The sequence below is a fragment of the Piliocolobus tephrosceles genome, chromosome 5, assembly GCF_002776525.5.
Source record: "Piliocolobus tephrosceles isolate RC106 chromosome 5, ASM277652v3, whole genome shotgun sequence".
In the NCBI taxonomy this organism is placed as follows: domain Eukaryota; kingdom Metazoa; phylum Chordata; class Mammalia; order Primates; family Cercopithecidae; genus Piliocolobus; species Piliocolobus tephrosceles.
In genome coordinates, this window is record NC_045438.1 from 166,458,740 (window position 1) to 166,479,322 (window position 20,583).

General features: G+C 42.0%; 1 protein-coding gene across 4 annotated transcripts in view; it reads left to right on the forward strand.

The window, feature by feature from the left end:
• The window catches only part of GMDS (GDP-mannose 4,6-dehydratase), a 628,423-nt gene that overhangs the window by 308,719 nt on the left and 299,121 nt on the right, over positions 1-20,583 (forward strand). For all 4 annotated transcript variants that reach the window (XM_023221057.3, XM_023221059.3, XM_023221058.3 and 1 more), the window contains exon 7: positions 2,540-2,667. In XM_023221057.3, the coding sequence (XP_023076825.1) occupies positions 2,540-2,667 (128 nt within the window). The remainder of the gene's footprint in view (positions 1-2,539; positions 2,668-20,583) is intronic.

Below are 20,583 nucleotides of genomic sequence, written 5' to 3' on the forward strand. Positions count from 1 at the left end.
GTTCTGGTAATATCAGAACTTTGTAGTCACATAGCTCTTGATTTGAGTCCTGTTTTAGAATAGTTGGTTTATATAGCTTCCCTGAATCTCAGCTTCATGTGGGTAATAATAGTTCTTAGCCCGTGGGTTGCTCAGAAAAGTAAATGAGTGACCCCATCTAAAGAGCTTAGCACAGGGCTACAGTGATAGCCCTCAGGAGGGCCGTCACCACCATAAGGTTGTGGTAAGAGTTGGAAGAGAAGGGCCCTTCCTCATCTTTGCAAGTGCTGTTCCTCCTGCCTGGAGTGCCACCCTATCTCACGGCTTCATTAATCTTACCTTTATGACCTCCCGGGTGGACTCCATTCAAGCTGCATTTCTGGTGGGCATGTCTCGCATGCTGCGCCTGGCAGCCATGCTACAACGCCAAAGCCTTTCTCCCCTTGCAGACCTGTCATTGTACTAGGTTCAGCACTGGTTTGTTGGCCCATCTGACCCTCTCTGTGATACCTGAGAGCAGGAGCTGCTGCTTCACTCCCAGATCCCCAGTGCTTAGCTCAGTGCTTAGTGATTGGTGGGTGCGTAGGAAACAATGGCTGAAAGAATCAATAAATTGTATGAATAGGGTCAAATGCTTCCATTGGACTCCCAAACATTAGTTTACTGGTAAATAGGTTAATCTGAAATGTTTTATGTTGGAAACTTTATTTAATGATTTGACATCATTGGTTTCTTAGTATACTTTGAGAAAATAGTATAGTCCTGACATTGAAATAACGATAAACATCAAAAAACCTAAATTTAATTATAAATTTACATTTAACTGTTACAAGTCAATAGAAATTTTTTTTAAATTAATAATTAGCCACTAATTACTTACTGGCTAATAAGTAGGTTTTCATTTCAAAAGGCACATTTTTTTGAAGGACCTCTTTGTGCTATATAAACCTCTGTGGAAAGTTGAAACTTTGTATTTCTTAACGTACCATCTGAATTGACAAGGGAAATTGAAAATTTGGATTTCCAAGGTAGTCCTGTTGTATTTTTTAATGATAATGATGTTGCTATAAATGTATGTATCAAGTTTGTGGAGTAAGTGAATCTGGTGTATGTTTGAACTTGCACTAAGCCACGTTCTTGCCAAAATTTGGAAAACCTATTTAGAAATATTGCCCTTATCCGTGTGCCTGTTCTCCAGAAGCTGTACACTTTGATCATAATATTTGCCTCCCTGCTACATCTGCAAAAGAACGTAAAGTCAAGGCCGGGCGCGGTGGCTCAAGCCTGTAATCCCAGCACTTTGGGAGGCCGAGACGGGCGGATCATGAGGTCAGGAGATCGAGACCATCCTGGCTAACACAGTGAAACCCCGTCTCTACTAAAAATACAAAAAACTAGCCGGGCGAGGTGGCGGGCGCCTGTAGTCCCAGCTACTCTGGAGGCTGAGGCAGGAGAATGGCGTAAAACCCGGGAGGCGGAGCTTGCAGTGAGCTGAGATCCGGCCACTGCACTCCAGCCCGGGAGACACAGCAAGACTCCGTCTCACAACATAGAGAAAAAAAAAAAAAAGAACGTGAAGTCATTGGTGTGTGATAAATAATGATATTCATGTATCTAAACTGTATGACTCCATTATTAACTAGCTAATATGTGTATGATTGCCTTGAGAATTTGGTATTAAATGGTGTTTTCTCATAACCTTACCTAGATACAAGGTAAAACTCTCAGAAGTGCCTTTTAACTTTGTGGTCTTTTCAAAGCAGATAGAGTTTTCGTTAAAGACCAGAGAACATTAAAACAATTTCAGTTCTTTCATCAATATATGGTCCCTTTCATCCAATCATTTCAAAATATTTCACAAAATGTAGGAGCCCTGTCTGTAGATAACACTGAAATGAAGTTGAAAAGTGGCATTGCCTTAAGTATAGTACAGAGAAACTTTTGCCCAGGGCCATATCATATCATTTGGATGGCTGTGCAGGTTTCTAAGAGCGAGCCATCACCACTTATTTTGTTAAGAGAAAGGCAGCCCAAATAAATTCCTTTCTTGTTTCCTTTAACTAGTTACCCTGTGAACTAAGCTATGTTTCTTTCTCTCCCCATGAGTCCCAAAGTAGCTTTATTAATAGGAATATATGATGTTTGTGTTCTTAAAAAAAATCAGGGTGGTCTTAGATGTCTGTCGTCCATTCTGGCATTTCCCTTTATACAACCCTTTTGAATTTTCTGTTAAAAAAAACTGGCATTCCAACAGCTTTTCTTTGGCCTAATGCCTGGGCTACATATTGAAGCAGCAAATTAGGAATGTTAAGATGTCCCCGAAAGAAAAACATTTGTTATGAAAGTAGAGCTTATGTGACACATAGAATTAGGGCTTCTTAACTTGTCTAAATGACAGTTAATGATCTTTTTTCTTTTTCTTTTCTTTTATTATTTTAACAGGGTGGCTGGGAGTGCAGAATGAAAGAAATGCCCAGAGGCCAAAATTGGGTTTGGTTCACCAAACTGTTAAATGTGTCAAATGCACTTGACTGATAATACATCTTTTGCCTCTTTTTAGGAGCTAATTTCGTTACTCGAAAAATTAGCCGGTCAGTAGCTAAGATTTACCTTGGACAACTGGAATGTTTCAGTTTGGGAAATCTGGATGCCAAACGAGATTGGGGCCATGCCAAGGACTATGTGGAGGTAGGAACTGACCCATTACATTCTTGAAAATACCCATATCCATTGATATTCTAAATGCCAAGTGTACAGTGAAAAAGTGTGACCTAGAGATGGGGGCATACAAACCTTTGCCGACGCAGATATGTTTACACTCATGCTACTTTCAATTCTGGGATCGGTGGTTCAGAAGCACAGGTAGCTTACACTGATTGGTACTTGAATGAGGAAAACTTTCACAAATATTCTTTTAATTATTTGTGCTGGATGTTGGATGGATAGATAGGTGGAAAAAATGTTTGAATGGTGCTCCTCTTTATTTTGGGGGTATAAAAGTACTAGTTTTCAGATCATCTAGAAATACTGCCTCATTTCAATGTATATAATCCAAGATTCTCGGACTTACATTATTCTACTAAATCCCACCCCGAGTAATATTCTCATGGAACTCCTTGCTTTCTGCTGCTGAAGAGTCCGGTTATTACATCACACACTTCTTAACATGTCATATTGCATGTCGTGGAGCTTTACCTGTTAACGAGAGATAGAGAAAGATGTTAATAATGATTCTCTTGTAAAATAATGGATATTGTTAAAGGGAAATTCAGATTTTCATTCTTGGGATTCCTAGACATGCTCTTTTGGGTTTGCATATATTACATATACAAGTAGTATGATTTTTCTTTTATAAACAAGTGGTTACATTTTACGTTGCCCTGATCTCCCTGATACCTGTGTTGGTTCTGCGACCAGACATGAGCAAGCATGGTGGAGGCGTTTTCCTTTCCCTGGAGTTGCCTGTCCTTTATTCAAGTGCTCACAGATTTCCTGTGCTCATGAGTCTGTTTCCGTCCCGAGTGATCCCTCTCTGGAAAACCGGACCCAGCTTTCTTGTTCATTTATGCAACTCAAAAAGAAACTGTAATGCCTACAAAATAAAGCAAACAATTAGTTTGTTTGCTAGTGCAGAGATTAGGCTCACCTGCGATCTTCATTTTGTTCATAACAATAAAAAATGTGTGTGTGTTTGAATACCTAATAGTGATTTCTGTTACACACAAAATAATTAGCTTTGACTTTAAATTTTGAACATTGCAACATTAAGATCATTTATTTATTTATTTATTGTTGAGACAGAGTCTCACTCTGTTGCTCAGGCTAGAGTGCAGTGGCATGATTTCGGCCTACTCCAACCTCTGCCTCCCAGGTTCAAGCAATTCTCCTGCCTCAGCCTCCTGAGTAGCTGGGATTACAGGCATGTGCCATCACACCTGGCTAATTTTTGCTTTTTTAGCAGAGATGTGATTTCACCATTTTGGCCAGGTGGGTCTCAAACTCCTGACCTCAGGTGATCCGCCCGCTCAGCCTTCTAAAGTGCTGGGATTATAGGGATGAGCCATCATGCCCAGCCTAGATCTTTTAAATATGTGCTTCTAAGCTATAATTACAAAGAAGCATTTTATGACATTAATCCTTCGGTATATTTTCAGAACATCACATCAAAAACTATATAGGTCCACACTTAGAAATTATGAGAAAGTAGATATTGGCAAGAGAAGCCAAAACTTTCTTTTGTCTAACCTAAATGACCTTACCTACTAAAAAATAAGAGGCTTGTTTTGTAAAAATACATTATTTTCTCAATAATATCTATTTATCGTTTAGCCTTCTAGCCGTCAGCATCTGCATAGAGCTATGTAATAAGCTATATAGGTATTCTTTTTTTTTTTTTCTTTTTTTTTTTCTTGAGACGGAGTCTTGCTCTGTCACCAGTCTGGAGTGCAGTGGCACAATCTCAGCTCGCGGCAACCTCTGCCTCCCGGGTTCAAGCGATTCTCCTGCCTCAGACTCGTGAGTAGATGGGACTACAGGCGCGTGCCACTACACCCAGCTAAGTTTTGTATTTTTAGTAGAGACGGGGTTTCACCATGTTGATCAGGATGGTCTTGATCTCTTGACCTCATGATCCACCCACCTTGGCCTCCTAAAGTGCTGGGATTACAGGCTTGAGCCACTGCACCTGGCCCTATATAGGTGTTCTTTATCCAAACTCTTCTCCAAGTTCAAGGAAACAAATAGATTAAATTTCATTCAATTCTATTATCTTGCACTTATGTGAAAAAGGAGTCGGGAATCTAATAGATTTTGATAATGAGGGAAACGGTATACCATAATGTTGATAGTGCTTTTTACAGGTTATGTTTATTTTCTTCTTTAGACTGTCTTTATTTTCCATATATTTTAAATGAACGTGTGTAAACCTTTGTAATTGGCTGGAGTAGGAGGTGATATTTCAGAAATAGGCCAAATAGTCTCATGAAAATGAATGAGACTGTTAAGTAAGTAAGGAGAAAGTCTTGTGTAAACTAGTAGATCTGAAAGAAGGACCCTGCTGTGATCTCATTCCCCAAATGCCAAGCTAGCACTGCTGCAAGTGTAGTCCACATCTTGGCACAACAAGCCCACATTTGAATTAGCATAAAATAAAAATATTTTATAAACATTTTGGCTCAAATAGGGGTTGGTGCAAAAAGGTTGTGTCAAATGAAGTCATTTTTATTATTGCTTGACAAGATGGTCTCATTACAGCCTTTCCACAGGCCAACATATTCACACAACACTCTAGCCTTTGAATAAAAATACATAAACACTCTACCCTTTAAATAAAAATTGGAATGGTTGGATTCCATGGAGAGACAGATAGAAAGTTAGGTCATTCTCGTTGCCATCCAAGTCTTGATTGGTTCCATAATACAACTGGGTCTTGTGTATGCAGGACTCGCCTGGGTTTCTAATATGTTGATGATGTAGGAAGCATTTTATAGTTCTCATTTATGTGTTCTGAACAAAGTTTAAATTTCTTGGTTTCTGAAAAGGTACGATTATTAAGTAAGAATTTATAGCTTGGTACTCTCCATTTTAAGAAATATTATCATTCCTTGCAATTTTAAATGTATTAACATAAGGTTACTTCAGAGATTTATGACTAAAAGTAAATTTGTTGCCAAAATTAAAGTCAGCAATCATAAAAGTGAAAAAGGAGAGGTATTGTTTGTTTAAAACACATATGCACCCTGACACTGAAATCAACTTTAGAATAAAGAAGTGTTTGCAAATGTAGATCAAACAAGTCCTAATACCATCTCATTTACATACATTTTAATTACACAGTTGAAATGGGAAGAGTTCCCTCATGCACCTCGCAGAGCCTGTGATGGGCTGTGGCCCCCACTGCTCAGACCTCTTGGGGGAGCATGCAGATGGGCAGGTTGTGGGGCTCCAACCCTGCAGCAGGATCTAGAGGTGAATGTTGACAGCTGAAGCCCCAGCGCGCATGTGTTACAGGGTGCGCTTTTAGTTTAGCGGTCCATAGGCCACTTGTGTTAGCTCAATTAGAGGGCTTTCTGTATCCTGAGGTTCTTGCCTTGGTATACTGGAAGAATCAGATCACACGTGGGCTTGGAGAATAAGTGCAAGGTTTTATTGAGTGGAAGTAGCTCTCAGCAGATGGGGTAGCCAGAAGGGAGATGGAGTGGGAAGGTGGTTTTCCCCTGGAGTCGGGTCTGTCAGTGGCCGGAGCTCTCCTCTCTCCGCCCCGGCCAAACCCCGCATACTTCCGCCGGTCTCTGGACCGCTGGGGTACTGGCGCCTGTTGGTGTGCTCTCGACATTCTCTCAACATCCAGCTGCTTGTGTGTTCCTCTTCATGTCCAGCCGCTTGTGTCTCTGCCTGCTAGAGTCTCGGGGTTTTTATAGGCACAGCATGGGGGTGTGGTGGGCCAGGGTGGTCTTGGAGAAATGCAACGTTTGGGCGTGAAGGCAGGAGTGCCTGTCCTCACCTAGTCCGTGGGCATAGGCCCGGGGGTGGAGCCCTTACCAGGGACCTGCCCTTCTCCTCCCGGCACTTCCCTGCCCCTCTTCCGTATCACAACCCCTCTCTTTTATACGCAAAAATTTTAGCAAACCTTTAGATAAAGTGACTGACACTTTTTTACTTGTCAGTGAATTTCCGTAATGAAGAGCAGAGAGCATTTTCTCCTCCTGTTGTGAGGTGGGTGCTGGTGATCACTGTTGTGCAAGTAGATTGTTTCTCAGCTCAGACAAGCTGTTTTATCTTGATTTTTCCATCTGTGTAAAGGACAGAATATAAAGCCTGTAAAAAATTAGCATCAGTGCGCTATACATATATGAATAAAGTTTACCTCTGACTTGTAAAAATTTTCGCAACGATTTATAAAAAGTCCTTACTTGTTGCTGATTCCAATTCATTTTCATCCACCTGTAGTCTTGCTTCCTAGATCAAGATGTTTTCAAAGTTATTTAAATGAGTAAGAAGTACTTCAACTTGAAGAAAAAATACATACAGCTATATTAAATTATATTGTACTTCTGAATAAAGTCATAGGCAGTTAGATCTTTTCCAGCATTTTATTATAAAACTTTTTAAACATACAGAATAATTGAATAAATTTTACCTCAAACACCCACATACCACCCAAATTCTGTAATTAATGTCTACAATTGCTGTGCATTTTGAATAAAAATTACTATTTAAGTAATTACTGTAGTGCTAATGGCTTACAGCTATAAACAATTTGCACAAACACAAGTTACTAAAAATTTGCATTTTATGGGATATAGATAGCAGTTCAAACTTTTAAAATATTTTTATCTTAAGTATTTACCTGACCCCTCTACAACCTGCTTTTATGCCCACCTCCCTCCATATAGGCTCAAGCAGCTTCATGAGAAACACTCTAGTGGCAATGCATGCCATTTTCAACTAGTGTCCAGCAGTCAGGATTATAGCAGTGGTAGCTGAAAATAGCAAGAGAGAGAACCTCTGACTTCTCAGGGTGGCATTGTTCGTTCAACATATATTCTATTGAGTACCAGCCATGGTCACTGTTGTGGTTGCTACAAATGACAGTGTATGGTCCCACTGAGGTCCCACTTTGATAAAAATATGTGAAACACAACTATAGCCAGAACATATTGACTGATAACCTAAACACAACTACAGCCAGAACATATTGACTGATAAGCTAATTGGTAGGAGCTGGGCCAGAGTATCTTAAGGCTCTTACCACCCACAAAAAAGACCCCTTGCTCTTGGGAGACAGGGTTAATCAAGAGACCTAAGTCCAGCCTCTTTCCAGGACTCAGTAAAAGCCATGTATAAAGTGGCAAGAGGTTTTCCTGTTACAGCGAATCCCACCGATGCTCCAGAAGGGTCCTACTGGTAATCCAGAGGACGTGAAGATCGCTAGGGGTGAGCGTTGAAATTCATCAGAATTTAACATCATATACCTGCATCCTTCTTTGTGTGTGGAGGTGGCAGGGGACAGTGAGCACAGACTGAATAATAACAAAACTACTTTTAGAAATAAATGTAATTGCCAAATGTTAAGCACTTGTTACATGCTGGAAACTTTTGAAGACTTTTTATAGATTTTAAAGGTAAGAAACTGGCTGAGATAGCTGTCAGATCTTGCTGAACCTGTGCTATTGGCTGTATCAGGTAAAGAAGCAAAGAGTGTGTTTGGGGAAAATATGTAGTCAGGTCTCCAGTGCCCTCTGCCCCTTGTCTTCTGAATGAATTCATCTTCATTCCAGCTCTCAGTTCTCAGCTAATACAGAGACCTGGGGAGGGTGAGGAGCCTCTGGCAGGGTACATAGGTTACAGACAGAGCTGGGAGAATTGCCCACTGCTGCCCAGTCCTTTCTTTCCCATCTGTCCATCTTCTACTAGCATTTTGTATCCTATGTGACACAAATCTGGAAGGATCGGATGTCATTTAAACTTTGAGATCTTATTTAAGGGAAGTGTGCTTGTTGCAACATCACCATTGATGTCAGATTTTTCACGACCCTTTCATTGGACTTGTGACAGGGTGCTCCGTTTACTTGGCCCGCATTGCTCAACTGTTTGCGGGAGGGAGCGCGTGAGTGAGCGGGTGTGGGATCCGGCTGGCTGCTGCTCTGTGCACTGGCAGGAGCAAGCTCCATTTACTCATTGTGCTGCGCTCAACCCCTTGCGGGAAGGAGCATGCACGTGAGAGAGCGAGACCAGCTGCTCTGGTCACCGGCAGGAGCAGTCTTCGTGCGGGTGTTGCTGTGGTACACAGGTGGGGGTGCCTGTGCCCCTGAAGCCCCAGAGGGTGGGTTAGTGCTGTCTTAGCTCTGCCGTCTGTGGACAGCCGTGTGTTATCAGCTCAGTTGGCCCTTTGCCTCATCACGTGGAGCAGCTGCCCTCCGCCAGCGAGGGCAAAGGGCCAGTGTAACAACCTTTTCTGGGTACCCGCACTCAGTGGGTCCTGAGCTCTTGTCTGGAGTCCAAGAAGAATGAGGTGGTGTGGACACTTGAAGGATGGTGAAGGCAGATGTACTAGTCTGTTCTCATGCTGCTGATAAAACATACTGGAGACCGGGTATTGATAAAGAAAAAGAGGTTTAATGGTCTCACAGATCCACATGACTGGGGAGGTCTCACAATCATGGTGGAAGGCGAAAGGCATGTCTTCCATGGCAGAGAGAGAATGAGAGCCAAGTGAAAGGGATTTCCCCTTTTAAAGCCAACAGCTCTTGTGAGACGTGTTCACTACCATGAGCGCAGGAGGTGGAACCGCCCCGTGATGCAGTTGTCTCCCGCTGGGTCCCTCCCACAACACGTGGGAGTTATGGGAGCTACAGTTCAAGAGGAGATTTGAAAGGGGACACAACCACACCGCACCAATGGAGGGTTTTATTTAGCTGTGGAAATGGCTCTCAGCAGAGAGGGGAGCTCGCTGTGGAGGGGACAGGACAAACAGGTCGTCTTCCCTCGACGTCCGGCTGGCTCTTCCCTGAAGTCAAGCCGCCTCTCCTCCGAAGTCCAGCCGCTCTCTGAAGTCAAGTCTCCTCTCTCCAGTCAAACCACTTTTCTCTCCTCTACTGACTGAGACTGGGGTCTTTATAGGCAGAGGATGGGGTACAGGACGGGCCATCGGTAGTTTTGAAAAAGGCAACATTTGATGGGCAAAAAGGCATTATTCAGAAAGAACCATTCAGGAGAGAGTGGACAAATAGGAGTAGAGGTTGTCACCTTGGGTCATGAGTTTCAGGCTTTTGGGTTTGAAGGTGAGGCTTCACCAGGGACCTGCGCCTGTCTACTTCCTGCCTCTGTCACCATCAGTAGACCATGTTTGTTCATATGCAGGAGAGTAGCATACAGCAGTAGCGTCTTTTTGTGTTTCCGTTGTCTAAAGTGTTAGTGGTGCCTGAATCCGTTTGTTAGTGAGGCCTTACTTAACAGAAAGCAATGGTGCGGTTGTAGCTGTCTCATAAAGTGACAGTGGTCCAGAAAAACCAGGCCTCTGCTGAGAGCTGTCTATCTTAACGACATCGTTCCTGTCTTTGTCTTCATAGCACAGGGGAAGGCATTGTGTAACTGTATGCAGAGGATATTTACCTGTAGAGTTTCCTAGAAAATCTGTTCTGTTAGAATCTTTGTCAAGTGACTGTTAGGTAATAAGGCCAGCAATTGAATTTCTACTCACTTTGGGAGTCTGATTCCACATTATTACTCAGGAGCCTAAGGTGTTCTTTCTTGGAAGGCAAATCTGTCCGTGGCCTGCTTGCTGAGTGTGTTATAATACTCGTCGATTTTTTATTTTGACTTTTTATATTGATTAGTGAGGTATTGTTATTGTTTTCCATTGTGGGGAAAAATCTTCTAGCCTTCTATGGGGCTATTTAATACAATCTCTTTGAAAAATACACCAAGAAATACAAATGAAAATAACTAAATAAATAGTCTCGCCTTTATCTGTATTTAGAAGAACGTGGTTTCTGTGTTGTTTCTAACAAACCAACCTTTAAGGAAGGCAGTTCAAGGGCCTTGATTAATGAAGAGAAAAGAACAACTTTTTATTTATAGGAAAAGAAAAGCTCATAACAGTTTCCTACATCTTTGAAACATCAAATGTTTAGATTAAGCAAAAAACCATTTTCCTGATCTGGCTGCGGAAAACTCTGTATAACAAATTCAACTTGCCATTTGTCTTTTTTTCTCTTTTTTCATCCTGTACAGTAAACTTTTCAGTATATTATTTAAAATAAGTTAGAAAAATGTAGAAAATCAGTTGCCTGTTTTACCTGGCCGGGTCTTGCTTGATTGGAATGACATCCCAGGAGCTGCTGTGTCCCCAAATAACCTGTAGCGCCCGTTTTAAAGTGTTGTTTAATGAAAGACACCTATATCACCCATATTTCCAGTATGAATCGAGTTTTCATTCACAGATAATTTAGAAACATGAGACTGGGTGCATTCTTAGATCACATTTTCAGTTTGATTTAAACCACATAATGTTGAGCATATGATGTTAAATCAGAAAAGCAGTTGTTGGCAAGGATATGTATGGAGAGAGGATGAAAATGCAGAGAGAATAAAATTGCATATTCATATAAAATGGGTTAGGTATAGTGCCTGTGGACGTGGATTATGAGGACTATGAAACTTCATGTAAGTGCTGCTTAAGTTCTAATGGGTAGCAATTAACCACATTAAGATGGAAGCTTGTACTCCACCCTTTAGTCATGCTCGTTGATGTGAAGTGTCATTATACCACTGCGGACCAGGAAGTGACCCATTGTTCTTGAGAAAGTCATGGTGCTAGAGTCTTAAGAGCAAAAGTACGAGGAAAATAGTATAAGAAAGTTCTTACACTAAAGAACTTCTCACACTTAGTGAATGGGTTAGCTATTCACTTTACACTTACCAAGTCCATGAGATTCCTTGAGCTTTCTCTGTCCACCGCAGCCCGGTCTGCCCTTCCTCTTTCCCTACCCTGCTCTCCAGCTGTCTCTTCCTTCACTGGTGTCTCCCACTTTTTTGTGACTTCCACAAAAGTCTGGAAAATCTGAAAATATGAACTAAACTGACTGTTTAATTTTAATAACAAGACTGTCCATGGGAAATAGATGTAAATATCTCTTATAAGATGTGACATCATCTAAATTTAGTGATGATTTTGCTTATACAAGGTATATATCTTCAATATTCAGTGCTTCATATTTACACTCATGCACTCTGGAGAGGGCAAAACGTGTTTGCAGTCGAGGCAGTCTTTTGCACACACACCGTATGTTAATCACTGTGTCTCTTGCTCTGTCTCTTTCCTATGCACACACAAGCTGAGAGTCCAATCTCTGTTTTTAAATGCATGCTGAAGTCCTGCTTGGCTTTATCCTACTTATTAACACCTTTATTGCAGGCAATAATTTACTAAAATTACATGTTTTGTCTTTTCAGAGCTCTGGTGGAGAGGCCTGGGGGCTCTGCCCCGTCCCTTTGTGGGCCACTTGAATGCCCAAGCCCACGCTCCAGGTTCCCAGGCTCATCCTCAGGGCACTCTCTAGTACAAGCATGTTCATCTTGCCTTTGTATCCAAGGACACAAAACAACACCTTTTCTAAGCTAAATGTTCCCAAAAGCAAAGAAACACATTTTATTTTCAGCCCCGTTCACTTCCTGCTGGAAGACATCTCTTCTGCTTCTCCTGTGGGAAGGAATTATAGCAGTAATGCCACAAAGATTCTCCTTATCCTTTTTCTCAGGTAAAGAAGAAAGTTGGATCCTCTCTGTGAGTGTTGGGTCATTTGTATTTTTAGTATCTGTTACTTCAGTTTTCTACCTGTTGACATCAGTAAAGCTGGGATAATTGATGGCTTTGTAGTGCTGATTTGTTCTCCCCTAGACTCTGATTGTCTGATGACCCAGGGCATCAACGGTAAGACCAGGCACCATGGACTGGATACTGTAGGAAATGGGTCAGATCTCATGTAAGCATAAGCTGTCTAACACTGACTTGCTGGTGAAATAAGTTTAATACAGGCTGGGGACTTTGTTCCATGTGCTCCTACGCTATGCCTTATCGAAGGTGAAGAATATTCAAAAGCCATTGTTCTCTTGGGATCAAATTACCAGAGGATTTTTGACTTGTTAGAGTTGCTTCAGAAACTATGCTACATATGCCCCGAACAGCTAAATTTGGGGTACAGTTAAGTAAAAGTCTCCTTTTCCTTTTAGAAGAGAAAAACAATTGGACTTCTACTAGGGCTGGTTATGTACCGGTGCAGTTTACAGAAGCCGAATTATGTAAAGGCAAAAGTGAGAAATCCTTTAAGAAATTGTTTTTACATTGTTGGCCTAAACCTCATATGGAAATTATTAGTAGAGTTCTCAAAGAAAGGGATGAAATTACTCCATAGGATAGCTTCCCTAAGTACCTCTCAGAGTTATGTAAAATACTTGAGATCACTTTTACCGTTTTTTCTCATAGAGAGAATGGTTGGGTTCTTGCTATAGAGAGAAAAGTGAGGGAGACCTCCGAGGAGCAGCCAGGACTTTGTTAGCTGTCTCATGTCGGTCTCTCTCGGGGAAGCTTCTGGAAGGCAGGACCTGGATCCTATCCCTCTTTATCTTTACAGATGCCCAGTAAATACCTGAATTGGCTCTCCCTGCGCATCGTTTCTTCATACAATTATAAAAATGAAATCTGTATATATGAAATGTGTTCCATTTCTTTTACTATTAAAAGATGCTTTCTTTAGCTAGCACAAGACATTGCCCCCAGAATATGATCTTACCACACTTAGGTTGAGTTGTGCTGGATTTACTTGATATCAGCAAAACGTCTGCAAGCACCTTTCTTTCTGGTTCAGTGCAGACCATAAAGGAAAGGAAGTAATGTCTATATGTTCTCACACAGTGGCCAGTTTCCTGATTTTCTCTAGATTCTACTAGTATTAGACCTTATTCCTAGCTTTATTTTTACTTTTGATTTACTTATTTTGAGGTAGGTCTCGCTCTGTCACCCGTACTGGAGTGCAGTGGCATGATTTTGGCTCACTGAAGCCTTGATCTCCCAGGCTCAAGTGATCCTTCTACCTCAGCCTCCTGAGTAGCTGGGACTACAGGCATGTACCACCATACCCAGCTGCTTTTTTTTTTTTTCTTTTTAGTAGAGATAAGGCCTCCCTATGTTCCCAGGCTGGTCTTGAACTCCTGAGCTCAAATGATCTGTCCATCTCGGCCTCCCAAAGGGCTGGATTATAGGCATGAGCCACCATGCCCAGCCTTATTCGTATTTTTAAAGGAAGAATATCTAAGCAGATAGAAGAATGGAAAGGAAGAAGGATAAACTGGACTTATTTTACAAAACAATATTTAAAAATCACTAATCTAGCATTAGCTTGTAAGACCAAGTACCCATGGGAGTACTTGATGATACTGACATCAGCTCATTCAGAAACCTTTTTGTGTGATCATCACTCTATTTCCTCTCAGTTTTCAAGGATCTCATTGGTTAGAGGATTCTTCTAGAGAGCCAGAGTTCCAAGGAAGGCTCTGTTGTTATGGAAAACCTTCCCACTTTCCTGTCCCTTCCCTTCTCCCCTCTCTATCCTGTCTCTCAGTCTGTACCCATCACCAACACATGCACATTAGAAGCAGGTCATCTTGTAATAATAGGACTTTATTTTTAATATAGTATATTTTATTATATTAATATACAGAATTCTTTTATATTAATATCTTTTATATAATATCTAATATTATATTAATATAAGAATTACTTAAAGATTCTTATGTAGTTATTTGACAGTGGCTCTGGGAAAAATCTGTGCACACAGTGCAGTAAGAAGAAAAGAAAAGCCTTCTGCAGTCCCATTTGCTGTCCCTTGTGAGTGTGATTTCATTTCCTCCCTGGTTGCACATCACCCACATGCTCAGACGACATATCCCTGTTCTCGGGTCCGTCCTCCAGCTTCTGACTCACAAAGCAGAGCAATAACTTGTGGGTGCTTGTGCTGGAAGGTACAGGTTGCATTCCGGGAAGATGACTCGGCTGGCCTCCTGACTCTCGGGCCATTCTGTCACCAAGTCCACAGGATACAGATACCCGTTCAAGGTAGTGGAGCTGTGTCTACTTCGTCTCACCAGAAAAAGGCAGAGATGAGGATGTCAAGGGCTGCATAGTTTCATGTGTTTTTTCTTACAGTGTGTCCTTTAGTCAAGAATTACTTGCTGGTTTTGTCTGGGTCTGAAATTTCAAGTTTGAAAATAAAATACAAAGATCTATCACTAGAACTTATTTTAAACCCTGGAAGTCTGTCCTTTTCTGTTCCCGTAGTGCTTCATCGTTTGCATCTTCGTATTTGATTCTCCCAACACATATTTAACCGTGGTTAGGAGAGCACGCATTGTTTTTTGTCATTTTCGTAGGAAAAGGCTGACATTGAAAGCAGAAACCCTTGTCTGATGTCTTCTCTTGGTATCAGGCAGTGGGTTTCAGCCCTGTTCTGCCAGCTCCTCAGGGCAGTGGCTTGCCGTGATACTGTGCCATGTTTCTGGGTTGATTTTTGGCATATTTAGTCATTCTTGCGAGATTTTAAAGTCATGTTTTTTAGTGACTTCAAGTGTTGATTGTGTAGAAAACGTATTCCTCTCACTAGGAATTGCATATAAACTAGCATCTCTGCTACTGGCCTGATATCTGTAATCATACTGTGAAACCACTCCGGTGTGAGAAACTGAGTGAGAAGGAAACTGCAAAACATCTCAGGAGCCAAATGTTAAAAGGGTAGGCCCTGTGTCCTAAACAGCCTTCCTTTACAGTAAGTAGTATTTTAATAGTTATACAATCATATAATTTGAAGAAGATATAAATTCTGTACAGGAAATACAAGTTTAACAGAAGTCATTTCATTTGATGCTTATCTTCAAAAAAACACCTGAAGAAGCTTGAAGATGTGGCATGGGTGGTTTAGATTCCATTGCCTTTTGTCAGTGGCAGTGGAAGCCTCATTGTAGTTAAGCATCTGCCTGGGCCTTTGGGAAAACAAAGCATCATTGACTGGCTGGCTAATGAGTCATCTATTAAAATCATCCCTAATGAATTGTGGGTTTGCTTGTTTAATTGTGCGTGGTGTTGGGCTCTCAAATGTTAGCAGTCCAGCGGGGCTCAAAGAAATTACATTGGCTTTATTGAGCATTTCGGTAGGATTCTTCCTAAGTCACTGTGCCATGATTGTCTTTCTCTCTTGCTCTCCCTCCCTTTTTGTCCCTCTCTCTCTTTCTTTCCCTCTCCTTCCCCTCTGTTTATCCCTACCTCTCTTTTTCCATCTTTCCCCTTCCCTCCTTTCCCTTCCCCTCCTTCTAGCTGTTCTTCTCTCCCTCTCCCTTTCTTTCACAAGTTGTGGGGTAGGAATACAATATAAAAACTCTTACTTTGGAGAATCTGTGCTAGGGCCAATGGCATCTTGAGTTTGAACAACCCCCGACCCCGCATGTGAAGGGTTGATAGAGCCTGGTGAGCGGCTGGCAGATGCCCCCTTTTCCTTCAGCTGCACCCTCACGTTTCACCAGCACTAGTCACTGTGGGCATGCTACCTTGTAACTAGATGGCTACTGGTCTTCCTTTCCCTACAGCCATGTTGTCAGTCTAGAATGGGGTATCAAAAACATCATGGGAATAAAGGGCTAAACTACATAAAAACTATGATTGTATATTGAAAAATGTTTAAAGACCGTTTTTACACCAGTAAGAATGCTGAGATTTTCAGGTACAGCTTAGCTTCCACTTGTGAAGCCTGCATAAGCAGTGGCTGGGCAGAACATGTCCGAATGAGGAAGGTGTCGCCATCTCCCAGTATGGCCCTTTCTTTATGAACGGCTCTAATGGTCAGTTGTTATTTTAAAGAAAAAGTCTTCCTTGAGCCTGAAACCATTAATTAAAATACCCATTTAGCCTTTATTTCCAAAACCTTATTGCGTACTGAAAATGCATGAACTACTGGACACTTTCACAAGCTTACTTTCACAGCAGTCTGATAAGATAGGTGCTATTCTCATATTTTTCTCACTAGAGGGAAAAAAATAAGGTGGAGAGAGAGAGGCTTGCTGAGTTTGGCCCAGATCAGGCACATTCATCCGGCCAACCCTCGTGCTGGCTGTGCCCCGCACTGCGATGCTCTCTCTGCCTCCCACATGGCTGCCAGAGTCGCCTTTCTGAGATACAGATACTGTCATATTTCAACTTAAAACCATCAATGTCTCCACCACGGAGTAAAGGCCACTGTCTGGAGCATGCATTCTCGGCCCTGGGCAGGGCCCCGGCGTCCTCCCCTGGAGCTGCTGGCCCTGCCCTGTGCCAGCCCTGGGCTGCCCCCGCCTGCCCTTGGAGTCCTGCCCTGCTCAGGCCCAGCACTCAGCTGTCTCTGCAGATGCCCTCCTCGGGGGCCCTACTTTCCTGGCCACTTCACTGAAGAAGTGGCCATTTCCCGCTTTATCTGCAGCGCTTTATTCTCAGCCCTGCGAGCCCCTGCCAGGGCCTGGCTGACACGCTTGCCTCTGGCCCCTGCCATCTCTCACAGCGTCTTGAACCCCGGTGCTCAACTGCCTGAGATTGAACTGAGTCAAACCAACTCAGCCTCAAATCCAGGTGTCCAGCTTCTTTATGGGAAAAGCAAAACCACCGGCTCTGTGTGGATACACATTCTCTGCAGATACAGTGGATGGCTCGAGGCCTGAGGGCATGTGAGGCCTCCGTGCTGCGCTCCCTTTAGTGGATGCCAGCTCCCTACTGTAACTGGAGCCCAGGGTGGACAGTGGCCGGCCGCTGCCTGACTTGCAGACCTCCCAAGGTATCCTCAGCATCCCAAGGTCATGGCAACCTTGCACACTTCTGCCCAGGCCTAAGCAGGAGGCGGGGCCTGTGTTGGAGAGAGGGCCCTAGCTCCGCACTCATCAGAGCTGTGCGCACGACCACACTGCTCTGCTTCAGGGAGGCTCAGTGGCTGGGTGTTGAGCTTTGCAGACTCCAGTCAAGAAGCGTGGATAGTTGGGTGTGACAGGAGAGGATCCAGAATTTGCCATCCAAATCCTTGGGAGACACAAGACTAAGGCCCAGTGCCTGCTGCAGTTCTGCCTTTGACATTGTGAGGAGTGCACCTTGGGAACTTGGAGCACAGGGATCTTCCCTGGAAATAGTCTCAGGTGTCACGTGTCACCCTGCATTGGGACTTCATGAGACTGTGAATAACTACATTAAACCAGATGTGTAAGAAGCCAGAGTATAGGTTATAGTTACTTCAGACTCTGCATTTAAAAGTTCTGTCTCTCTCTTTTTTTTTTTTTTTTTTTGAGACGGAGTCTCCCTCTGTCGCACAGACTGGACTGCAGTGGCTGATCTTGGCTCACTGCAACCTCTGGCTCCCCGGTTCAAGCATTCTCCTGCCTCAGCCTCCCGAGTAGCTGGGACTACAGGCGCCCGCCACCACGCCCGGCTAATTTTTTGTATTTTTAGTAGAGATGGGATTTCACTGTGTTAGCCAGGATGGTCTCGATCTCCTGACCTCATGATCCGCCCACCTTGGCCTCCTAAAGTTCTGGGATTACAGACGTGAGCCACCGCGCCGGCCTAAAGGTTCTCTTAATTAAAAAAAAACAAAAGGCAAAACAAAAAAAATAACTTTCATGATAATTCACACACGTTCTATGTAATACAAATCAGATGCTGGCTTTTGGCTCCCACAGTTTAGCAGCAGTGCCTAAATGGGATTGCTAGTAGCATTTTTCCCATCAACAAAAAGATCTGTAGGATAGATGTACTGTATTATTTTTTCCTTTCCCCCCCTACATCCATTTACTGATGTAGATGGGAACATAATGCAAACTTAAGCTTGCCTTATTTACATAAATCTTCCTGTTAGCTTTCCGCTTTACCATATCTGCATTTTTATGTTTGACCTGTTAGTACTTTTTTGGTTTTATAAAGAAAAAAAGTGCTTCCCTCAGCAGAACCATCTGGCTTCGTTTCCTGTTCCTTAGCAGCTGTATGTGTATTCTAGCAAGGCCACCCTGTGGTTTTCTGAGTGGTGCTGTTTCACTGGTGGTCTTAGAATTCAACTGGAGTGATGGAAAACTTATACTATGGGCTTCTTTCAAGTCTAGAGTTTCCAAGGTGAAAAAGTGCATATTATTGTCATTTTTGACATAGCATTTTTTTTCCTGTAACTGGAATATGGTCTTTTAAAACAAATCACACCCTTCTATTCTTTGAGGAAGAAAACTTGCTTCTAAAAACATCTTTTAGATAGTTGGCTACCAAATTTCCTTGGCAGCAAACTGAGGCAACTGAGGATATAATCCAGACATTTTTACCACATACAAATTTTCTTAAAGGGTCAATTATTAATAACTAGTTTTCTTTAACGATGAAGGAGTAAGGTAACAATAAACAATGAGCAAATTACATAACTAAAGGATGTGACATTCAGTTTATAGTTTGTGTGGCAGAGGTAAGGTCAATCTCATCCTGAAGGGCAATGTGTAATGCTGCTTTGGGCTTGCGGTACACACAGAGAATCCCAGCTGGTCATTGGGCACATTTTCAGAGGGGTGCGTGCATGAGGTTGAAATTCTGTATTTTTATGTTGTAATATTCTACAGATTTTGAAAATTTTCTGAGCAAGTGTGCACTTATTTTTCACTTTGTGAAATACAGCTTTCTAAATCTTTGTTTTTAGAAACAGTCCCCAAAAGGTTTTGTTTGTATATGTGTATTTCATTTTTTTTCTTTTTGTCTTTTGTTTTTGGTCTGTGCACATCCCAGGGGTAATTGAGATCCACAAGCTATGAAAAGAGGAAGACCCCAGAGTATTTTCTTTTTCTTTTTTTGAGGGAAGGTGGGGTATCACATTCATCACCCCGGAGGCATTACATTTCACATTTGGTTAAAACTGTGTTTTACAACTGTTTGTATTTAAAGCTTTCAAATTTTACTGTGTAAGATAATGCAAAGTGTTTAACCTGTTGGCTATTACATAGAAAGAACTCAAAAGATGTAGTGCTCCCCACAATCCTTTGATTAGATCACTTATTTTGTTTTATTTTATTTTATTCTATTTTATTTTATTTTATTTTATTAGACAAAGTTTCACTCTGTTGCCCAGGCTGGAGTGCAGTGGCATGATCTTGGCTTACTGCAATCTCTGCCTCCTGGGTTCAACTCGTTCTCGTGCCTCAGCTTCCCGAGTGGCTAGGATTACAAGCGCACACCACCACAACTGGCTAATTTTTGTATTTTTAGTAGAGACAGAGTTTCACTATGTTGGCCAGGCTGGTCTCAAACTCCTGACCTCAGCCGATCCACCCGCCTCGGCCTCCCAAAGTGCTGGGATTATAGAAGTGAGCCACCGCGCCCAGCCAAGATCACTTATTTTTAGTGATCAGAAATGGTAGATTCTAAAATGATAAGATTATGAAATATTTTGTTCTTCTCCTTAGTTTGAAAAAGTCTTCAAATGTAGCCTCAGGCCTATAATTTTTATGAAGAGTTTAGAGACATTGAAAAAACTCTATACTGGGGGATTTGGTTTTTGGAGGTGCTTTTCCCCTACAGAGTAGTTTGTAGTCCCTCGAAGACCTCGCGTAGTCGGGATGTTGCTTGAAGGTGTGCGAAGTTGAAGGGAATGCTCAGTCTTAATTTTAAGAGGAAGAAAAAAAGTTAAAAATTGAGGCTAATAAAAGGTAATGAGGAACATTTAAATCCTTCAGTGGTTCAATTTATGTTGCAAGTCAGAATGGTTCATACCGTTATTATATGTGTGTGGCAACATCCTCTCTCTGCTGTAATTCTTTTCCCTTGAAAACTAGCCCATGTGGCGTGGAAGGCATATCATACTCTCATGATTGCTGTTCATTCTTTTGACAAATTCCATGTTTTTTTTTGTTTGTTTGTTTGTTTTTTGTTTTTTTTTTTAATAGGGGAAGGAACAGGCACAAGGAAATTAAAATATAAACGTCTGTATTTTTTCTGCCATTTTTTTCCTGTTTGACAGATTACTGAATAAAGCATGGTTATCAGCAGAGTGACCATTTCTAACTGTCTCTTTGTGC